This window comes from Rutilus rutilus, assembly GCF_951802725.1.
Source record: "Rutilus rutilus genome assembly, chromosome: 23".
In the NCBI taxonomy this organism is placed as follows: Eukaryota; Metazoa; Chordata; class Actinopteri; order Cypriniformes; family Leuciscidae; genus Rutilus; species Rutilus rutilus.
The window spans coordinates 9,941,354-9,950,906 of record NC_140233.1 but is presented as its reverse complement, the minus strand read 5'-3'; the positions used below and the strand labels follow the sequence as shown (position 1 = coordinate 9,950,906).

Genomic DNA, 9,553 nt, shown 5'->3' with positions numbered 1-9,553 from the left:
GTATATGTTATGTTGTACTGTCTTGTGTGAGCCAATTCACCAAAATGAATTCCAGGCGATGTGGGTCGTTCTGGCAAAATAAAGACTTGAACTTGAACTTGAACTAAGCCAGAACAAGAAAATCCTCCCGACACATATTAGACATTTTGGTTTTCATTAAACCAACAACAACAATAAATGGCAAGAACATTGAAGCGTTGCAGTATTTTGAATTTGACTAACAATGCTATGTTAAGTATCGCATCAAGAAATTTGTGTATCGTTACACCTCTACAACATACGCACGTGACACAAATATATTCCATTTAAAGTTATTTTGTAAAAATTCAAATAGATCATATTTTCATATTTTAAGAAAAACATACTACAACATTAAGTTAGAACTACCTATATAGTCTCTGTCTTCCCGTCTGCCTTTTCATGCAAACAACTGCCAAAATCACAGATATCGCACATACCAATAGCAGGACAGCAACAACAACTCCTATGCAACGTCTGGAAGGTTCATCTTCTAAAAGAGGAAGCATTTACAATAAGATCAACATGTAAAGATTTTATCTGATACTTTCTATTTCTGTAAAAGCTCATTACCCAAATCAATGATCAGTTTGTTGTCCAGACTGAGGTGTGTGGCAGAGCAGCTGTATTTGTGTTTGTCTGCACTGATCTCCAGACTCTTCCTCATCTGGTACGTCCCGTCACCATTGGGCAGCAGATCTCCTCCAGTGATCTCATGATCAGATACAGGCTGTCCATCTCTGAACAGGGTCAGGTTGATGTGACGAGGGTAAAATCCTGTTGCCAAACAACTCACACGAAACCCTCCAGAGTTTGCTTTTTGTGTGAGTGTGATATTGGGCTTTTCTGTAGGAGGAAGAGGAAAAAAATAAACAAGAGAACGTCAGAGAACGTTTTACATGTATAAATACATGGGTTTATTTTTAATCCTGAAGATTTACTCTAAACAGTTACATTTGTTTTCATAAAATAAATTTAGGGAATTTAGATGTGCCCTTGAGTACGTACTTTTTCTGTTAATTTGATCTCTTCTCTTTTTGAGGTAATTCTTGAGAGTTGTTATACAAAGTGGGTAAAAGATATTTAAAAATTTCTGCTTAAATTTTTCCAGGTCAGGTTTGAACATTTCTTGTTTAATATTTACAGTCACATTATAAGTAAATGTGTTGTTAATGTAACGCAGTTCATCTGTGGTGGAGCCTCTGGCAGCATCTGCAATAATCATCTTTCCAGGCTTGTCGGAGTCCAGCAGCTCACACACAGCCAGTTTCTGATAAACATCAAGACCTGTGAGGGAAATGAGGGAGAATTGTTATGGGAGATTGTCATGGATTGGCCTCCTTCATCTTACACTCTTTGTTTAGCAAACCATTTTTGATATTGTATTTGAATTTGATACTGTAACTCTAAAAGTGTCATTGTAAATAACCACATGCTATTTTACAACCTAAACTAACATTACCTTGTAAAAAAAAGTTATCAAAATCAAATTATCTGATCGTCACTGTTTCCCCTAAGTGTGTTGACTCTTATTTTGTATTTCCCATTGTAGTTCCTGTTCTAGTTTTGTAGTCCCTTTGCAGTTCCTTGATCATTGGTACCCCTTGATTGTCTCCGCATCTTGTTATCTTGCCATTATCCTTGTTACCTTGTCTGAATAGACCTGTGTTTGTCGGTCGTTGTCTTAAGGGAAGCTCACACTACACAACTTTTGGCTGGATTTTGCGGTCCTAAACAGATTTTCCAGGTCTGCAGCTAAATTGGTGCTGGTTGTAGTCGCCAATGCTTGTTAAGTTTGAGCAGGTCGGTGACGTCTCATGCATTCACAGATGCTGCAAAATGTTCAAACCTGTTTGATATTATCGCCATGTTATCTTGTAGCAGGGTTGCCAGGCCAGCTTAACAAAATGGCCAACCAAAAATAACCCAAAAGTAGCCCAATGTCCATATCCCAAATATCAATATATTCCATTCACATACCTTATAACTCACCCATTCATACTTTACGGTCACTCTAAATGCAAAATGAAACCCACTATATAGTAGCAATCATAAACATAGCTCAAAGGCTATATCATATTACTTTTTATTTTTCAGACAATGTTTTTAAAATATTAGAAGCATATTCATATTTTTTATATTTTTAATAAAGAAACAATAATAGAAGACTTTGCAGAAATTATTATAAAGTTATACTTTTAATTCTGATACCACAAATGATTTCACCTAAAAAACTAAAAATGTAAAATCAAACATTCAAAATATGCTCATCAAAAATATGTATTTAAGCAACTGAATATGTACAGTATGAATAGCATTTTGTGCATTTTTAAATAGATTAATAGATGTCATTGAGCCAGATACTTACTGTCATTTTGGCTGTATTGCCTTAACAGGTCTGATCTTCTCAAAAAGGAGTTATACATGTAGCCACTTATATCCTTTATGTCATTTAAATGTATCACATCATCCTCATTCGTCGTATTCCCTCTTGGAAAATATGTCTTTGAATCATAGTATCCAACTGTGATGTCATCCAAAGTTGTTGTGCAACTAAATTCAGGAAATTGTGTTTTTCCACGAATGTAAGTTGAAAGCAACCAAAACGAGTGAGAACCTGAAAAACAAACTGATTATTGGTAATTACAATGGATTATTGGTGATTACAATGGATTATTGTTCATTATTGATTATTTGATTCTTTATTGATTGATTTCTACCATAGTAGGCTATGAGACTGTATACAATAAACTTTTAAGCTTCATCCTATTTATTTTTAATTTAAAACATAAGCCTTGGAATCTTGGCAATGACTTATACTTTCATTCAGAATGAAAATGATATGAGTAGGGGAGAGCGGGGCAAAACCTAACATTTTTTGACTTTCTCAGTTTGTATAAATCCACTTGGGGATTTGTGAAGGTGTAAATCACCTTTCAAGCATAAGAAAAAATATTTGCATTTTACTGTTATTCGAAAATATAATTCATGTATTGTGAAACTCCAGCTTCATGCTAATGCAATTTAATTTACGCTTACAATATTATGTATTGTACACTTTCATAAATCTTACCCTGCGCATGCAATTTTTTTATGGCAAAATTTTACCTTCATAAAATAAAGAAAAAAAGTATACAACAAGCTAATGAGTGAACAGTGACAACATGCCCATAGGGTACACTGTAATATGAGGGGCACATTGTAACGACCATATGACAGCTTAAGATGTTGTCTGATCTAATAAGAAAAAATATACTAGACAAACAAAAATATTTTGTAAATAAAATACAATTATTCACTTTTTCAAATAAAATAATGCAATTTTTTTAATAATTAAATTAAACAACTTTTGGAGTTTGACAATGAACACACTGCAAATACAGATATACAACATAGTTCAAAATAGTGTGAGGAAAAGTAAAATAGATGAAGAAACCAATCAGACATTCAGAAAAACACAAAGCTGAACACAACACACCCCATCCACACACCGCTCTCATGGGACAAGAGATCAATAGATGAGACACAATGCTTTGCATTTCATGAAATAATAATTTCTGAATATTGAACTCAACTCACAGTCTTTACTCGCAGTCACCTCTCTCTCATGGTTTGCCAATAGAATTCATAAAAGTTAGGCTATATGTTAGTAACATCACTAACATCAAAGAATTGCATATAATAGCGTGGCACATTGTAGTGATCTTTCTTGTTTCCATTCTTGTATCTCTCTTGTTAAGTCACCACATGTGTAATCAGGGTGCGATTTGTGAAAAAAACAGAGGGGGGGGGATGTTTTGAAAAAAAAAAATTATTCATAAAAATAAATCATGAGAACATGAACTTCATCACTGCATTTTCAGGAATTGTAAATATTTTTTCTTATTAACTCATGAAGTAGCCTAACGCAATATTTTTACTTAATAGCGATCTCCCCCTGTGATCATGCACAACGAAAAAACATGTAAGAATGAACCACGGATTGATTGCAAAGTAAAAACCATCACAGTAGAAACAGTTTTACTGCTGCTGTTAAAGTAATAACGTTAACTTTACATCGCGATGCTGAGCTACAGTGAAATGATAGAAAAGACATGATCTGTGTTGGTCAGTTCGCCTTATTCGCGCGAACTGGACGCGCCCGCGCTGTGGTAAACGCCTCATCATTCGCGCCGCAGGACCTCTAGACGCGTTTAAACGCGTCTTTACATTGACTTAACCCATTTGTGCCCAAATTTTTCCGAAGGGATTCATGCATATAATCCTGTTAATAGTGTCCTATGTGAACATGTTCTGCATTTATTTTCCCCAGGTTTTTTTTTTCTTTCTTGAAAATCATATTTGAATGTGCGGCAACTATAGTTGCCGGTGGGCAAATATGTTGTATGCACCCCCTCAATGTAAAATATGAATAGGAGGAGAACATTTGGCATTTATCTCAAAATAACTGCTTTCAACAGATCAATCTTTATTCATAAACAAATTTATTATGTATAAAAGTCGAAGAACATTTGATGCAGACCCCCCAAAAAAACTGCATCTAGCTTATAATCTCTTAAATATGAAAACACAACAAACAACAAATCCATTTGCCTTAACCATTGTGCGCTGTTCAGGGTCTTTTTGACCCACATTTCTGACTTTCATTCATGGGGATAACATGGATAATTTGACATGATTAAGTGTTTTTAAAAGATTTTTGACAATCTTTTGGAAAATGCTGTTCTAAAAGTAACAAGTTATCACTTTAACCAGTAGATGGCTGCAGAGCACCATTTTGCAACTATTTGCTATTTGCTTTTTGACTAACTGAAAGACATATTTTCACAAGTTTTTCCAGTTGTACTCATATCTACATATAATGAAATCACAATTCTAATAATAAAAGTAACTTTTTGTCAAAGTTTAGGCACTCTTTGTACTGAAAAAAAAATCAGTTTTTCAGTAATGTTATATTATGATTAGAATTAAATGAATTTGATCAATGGACAAAATTCATCCTCAAAATCAGAAACAACACAGAACACACAGACAGAAATGAAGTGGCACACTTTAAATTTGTAGAATTATATGAAAAACAGATGTTTGAAATAAATGATAAACTCTAAAATCTCCAACTTTTCTCTTTGTAACATCCTGATCAGGTTTGATTCTAATCATAATGGAACATTATTGAAAAACTGATTTTTTTTTTTCAGTACAAAAACTGCCAAACTTTGACAGAAAGTAACTTTTATTGTTATAATTGTGATTTCATTATATGTAGATATGAATCTAACTGGAAAAACTTGTGAAAAGATGTCTTTTAGTTTGAAACTTTTACTACTTTTAGAGCTCTGCAGCCATCTACTGGTTAAACTGCATTTTCCAAGATTTGGCCAAAAATCTTACACTAAACCATGTCAAATTATCCATGTTATCCCCATGAATGAAAGTTAGAAATGTGGGTACTTTATAAGGCAAATTTTTTATTAATTTTTTTTTTCTTTTTGGAGAATTTTTCTTTTCTTTTTTTGAACATTCTGTGGAGTAAAAATGTCCAAATGTAGAGTAAAAACATTAATAAACTGAGTAAAATTACATTTGTTTAAAATATATATATTGTTACAAAATAACATTTTGTTGCCTGGGGTCTCTCAGATCCCAAACAGCCTGACTGTAAACCGAAAACGAACAGCGCACAAGGGTTAAAGTTGTGGAACAGTGCAGAACAAAGTGCAGCCATAACAGGGCATTGTGTATCAAAAAGTTAAATGAAAATAAATAAATACAAATAAATAGAATGAAGAAAAAAATATATCTATATAGAGATGTCATTTAAAGGGTTAAGTTATGTTTATGCACTAAACAAGACCAATAAACTTGATTTATTAACCTATTAACACAGTATACCCCATTTTCCCATGATATAAGTACTTACAAGGCATTTGCCCACCGGCAACTATAGTTGCCGCTTGGACTTTTGACTAAGTATACAAAAAACTATAGATCTCTTGTAAGATTTGTTTTGTTTGGCTGATTCTAGAGACCTTCATGATTATGTAGATATATATATGTCAACAAAAAATACTTATTAGTAACATGAAAATGACCTTTCTTTGGGAGGGTTTGCCTTCGCCCTGCTTCCTGGAAATAGGGGTAGGAAGTTGACAGCCTCATGTGACAGGGAGGAAGTGAATACCTTTTTTTTTTTCTTGAAATCCTTTATTTGGTTGTTTGCTTGCATTTCATTGAGAAATAAAACATGGACAACATCTAGAAAAATATTTACAAAAGGAAAATGACAACCATGTACTGTAGGGTGACCACCTGCTAATAAGCCCAAGGGGGGACAAGGGGTATGTTTCTGAGGGACAATGTGGGACAATGCCTGGCGCGGCGGTGCCCCACTGGCAGACTCACTGATAGTGGTTTACCCATTTCTAGCACATACCACCTTACATGGTATATTAATAATGCCCTATTCTCCTAAACGTGTAATTGCTGATGTATGCTCATGAATAGGCCAACCAATGTGTATTTTTTTTCTAAATAAAGACTCATAATATTTTGAACATTCAATGAATTGACAGATGTACTTCCACTTAAGATTTACTATTTAATTTTATTTATTTTTCATTACAATTTATTTACTTGAAATAAATTATAATATAAAATGATAGGATTAACAGGAATTGTAGTTGCTCAACACCACAGGAACAGTAAAAAAAAAGAAAAGTATTTAAAAGAAAAAATACGATTGACATCGTATTCCCTCCATGTCCGATTGTTTTGCAAAGGTCACAAAAAGCCCTCTCGGTATCCCCCTCAACACCTTTCAGCCACAAATATTCATTTCCCCATTCTTGTTTCTTGTACCCACACCTTCTCTTTTTAATTGATGATGGCGTTGCCTCTCAGACTCAGTCTCTTTCTCGAAGTTTTCGAATTGGAAAGCGCGCATCTAAAAGTTCCTTCCTTCCCAGTGTGTCTGGTATGCGCGTGCGTGCGCTGTCATGACAACAACGAAAAAGTTGACAACAACCTAGTCAGCAGTTCAACTAAGGGGTGGGTATGGCAACAATAGCGTGCTGAAATGTCAAGTAATGTTTGTTTGTCTGCTTGGGGCTCGGGGATAAAGAGCGACCAACTTTTTCTGAGCAAGCATAGATTATGCGTGACACGGTCTCAATTTGCGGGACGCGTGAATTGGGCTTCAAACGCTGTGCGCGCACGCGCTACGCGGGATGGGTGGTCACCCTAATGTACTGTGGCAACTATAGTTGCCGGTGGGCTTAAATGGGTTTTAACATTGAAATCACTCGCGCCAGATGCTCAAGAGTAATCAAAAAACCTTTGCTTTAGCTTTATTTATTTAAATATTTATTTATTTTTTTAATTTTGCAACACCGTATGTGTAACTTCGGCCATTCTCAGTGGTGTGACTGGGACACTAACTCTGCTTGTCATCATAGAAACAGATAATCAGATTGTGATGTTTATTCCCGCTTCAGCCTAAATGCCTAATAGCCTAACTGAGATGAATATGCCTTCCTTTCGACACCACTGCCCAACCGTCTCGCAAGTGTTGATAGGCTATTACTCGTGAGGCGTAACCAATCAGATAGCGCCGTGGGCGGGACATTGAGCAACAGAGAGGCTGCGGCAGCTATATCAGAGCCAGCCAAAGTAGCGCATTTTAAAATAAAATTGACTTTACGGATCCATGATAAGTTTTGTGATCCGTCTCGCCACTAGTGTAGTAGCACTGATCACTTTGAGGGGGGGATAAATTTATCAGCAACAGGTGGGATAAAAATAATTAAGCAGAGGCTAGGGATACATTGACCAGAAAGGGGGAAATCCCACGCATCCCCGCAGTGGCAAACTGCACCCTGTGTGTAATACAACTAACCCTGTTTAGGTTGTACCCCGCTCTACCCCAACGCTCTCTTAAGGTCAGGGAGGACATGCGATAACCTTCATTAATCTTGAATTAATTCGTTGAAAAAGATTAGTTTTTAAACTTCTAATAATATTTAAAAACGTAAACAACTTACCATATGAAGCAGATGGAAGTGAAAGTGTGAGTAAAATCGACACATACGATTGTGTCCATTTGCACTGCATGCTTTTAGTCTTCAAATATTTTTCATATAGAATATGGCTGGGGCGGTAGCCTACGAAAATTTCTGTTTGAGCAGCTGTGTTTTCTGAAGCTCGTTATTTGTCCCCTAAAGTTTGCTTTAAGTGAGTTACTCCAACTGACTTGTCACGCGATGACTTCACAAAAATTGATTAAACCTACCAAAGTAAAACTATAGACCCCAAAGGGAAAGATCTGTCGCCTAATATTAAAAAGAAAATTGAGGCCAGAGAAATGGAGCACGACTACTCAAAAGGAGGTCTCTGTAAACAGTAAAAGACAACACGGAGAGGGGGCTCCCTCCCTGCAACCCAATCCTGCGGGAAAAGGGCCAAAAGCTGACAGACAGAAGGCGGAAACCTCCAACGAAACCATTTTGGAGGCAATTTTAAAACTGGAAAGGAGGGTGGATGAGAAGCTGGCGGATTTAAGCGAGCAATCTAAGCAAAGCAGCGCCATGATTGCAAGCTTAACGAAGGCGATTCAGTTCAACACAGAAGAGGTGAATGAGTGCAAGAAAAGAGTCAAGGACTTGGAGATACAAAATGAGCATCTTCGCAAGGATAATTGTGATCTTAAGGAGAGGGTGAGAGAACAGGAAAGATATAGAATGAGATGGTGTCTCGGAGACACTGTCTCCGTATCAAAGGCATTGAAGAAAAAAAAAGATGAAGATATCAGATCACATGTCATTCAGATTGCACCTGAGATGATGAGGCAAAGATGGAAGAGGCGGTTGACATCGTCCATAGGCTGGGGAAAAGGATAGACAATAAAAACAGAAATGTCATCGTGCTGTTCACTCAAAAGCGGGTGAAGGATGAAATCTGGCGTCGAAGCAAAAATTTGCAAGGCGGAAGGAGTTCGATTCGCGGAGATGCTTGCTCGAGAGGATTTGGAAGACAGACGAAAGCTGTGGCCTCAAATTGATCAAGCAAGGAGGGCAGGAAAGCTCGCTTTCTTTCGCGGTCCATATGGCTTCATTGAAGGACGACGGATTGACGTTGACGGGTGAATTGATACATTTCTAAGCGTCTATCAAGCCGTTGGAAACTTTTCAATGGGACACTAGAGCTCTATCTGAAAGTCGCGGTTCATATATTAGTGACTGAGTGAGCTTACAAGTGGTGGTTCGATTTGTGGTTTTATAGTTCTCTTTTTCTGTTTTCTTTCTCTTTTTTCTGTTTTAGTGTAGGCTAATGATTAAGGACAAAATTATTTTTGGTTCTATGAAGGTTAGGGGCTTAAAGGGATAGTTCACCCAAAAATGAAAATTCTGTCATCATTTACTCACCCTCAAGTTGTTCCAAACCTGTATGAGTTACTTTGTTCTGCTGAACACAAAGGAAGATATTTGGAAGAATGTTTGTAATCAAACAGATCTCGGTCCCCATTGACTTCCATAGTAGG

At 36.3% G+C, this 9,553-nt stretch overlaps 1 protein-coding gene across 1 annotated transcript; it reads right to left on the bottom strand.

Annotated features, from left to right (window-relative positions):
- Positions 1-8,455, bottom strand: LOC311283487 (class I histocompatibility antigen, F10 alpha chain-like). The gene is made up of 5 exons (XM_084397918.1): positions 8,058-8,455; positions 2,387-2,635; positions 1,027-1,305; positions 592-864; positions 1-511 (listed from the first exon to the last, which is right to left on the bottom strand). The coding sequence occupies exons 1-5, from the start codon at positions 8,125-8,127 to the stop codon at positions 384-386; spliced, it is 999 nt and encodes a 332-aa protein (XP_084254044.1). The 5' UTR covers positions 8,128-8,455; the 3' UTR covers positions 1-383.
- Positions 8,456-9,553: the final 1,098 nt, after the last annotated feature.

Coding starts and splice junctions, on each gene's coding strand:
- LOC311283487 (XM_084397918.1), bottom strand. CDS start 8,127: ATGCAGTGCAAATGGACACAATCGTATGTGTCGATTTTACTCACACTT. Junction 2,636..8,057: donor ACTTCCATCTGCTTCATATG/GTAAGTTGTTTA, acceptor TTTGTTTTTCAG/GTTCTCACTCGTTTTGGTTG. Junction 512..591: donor CAAACTGATCATTGATTTGG/GTAATGAGCTTT, acceptor TTCCTCTTTTAG/AAGATGAACCTTCCAGACGT.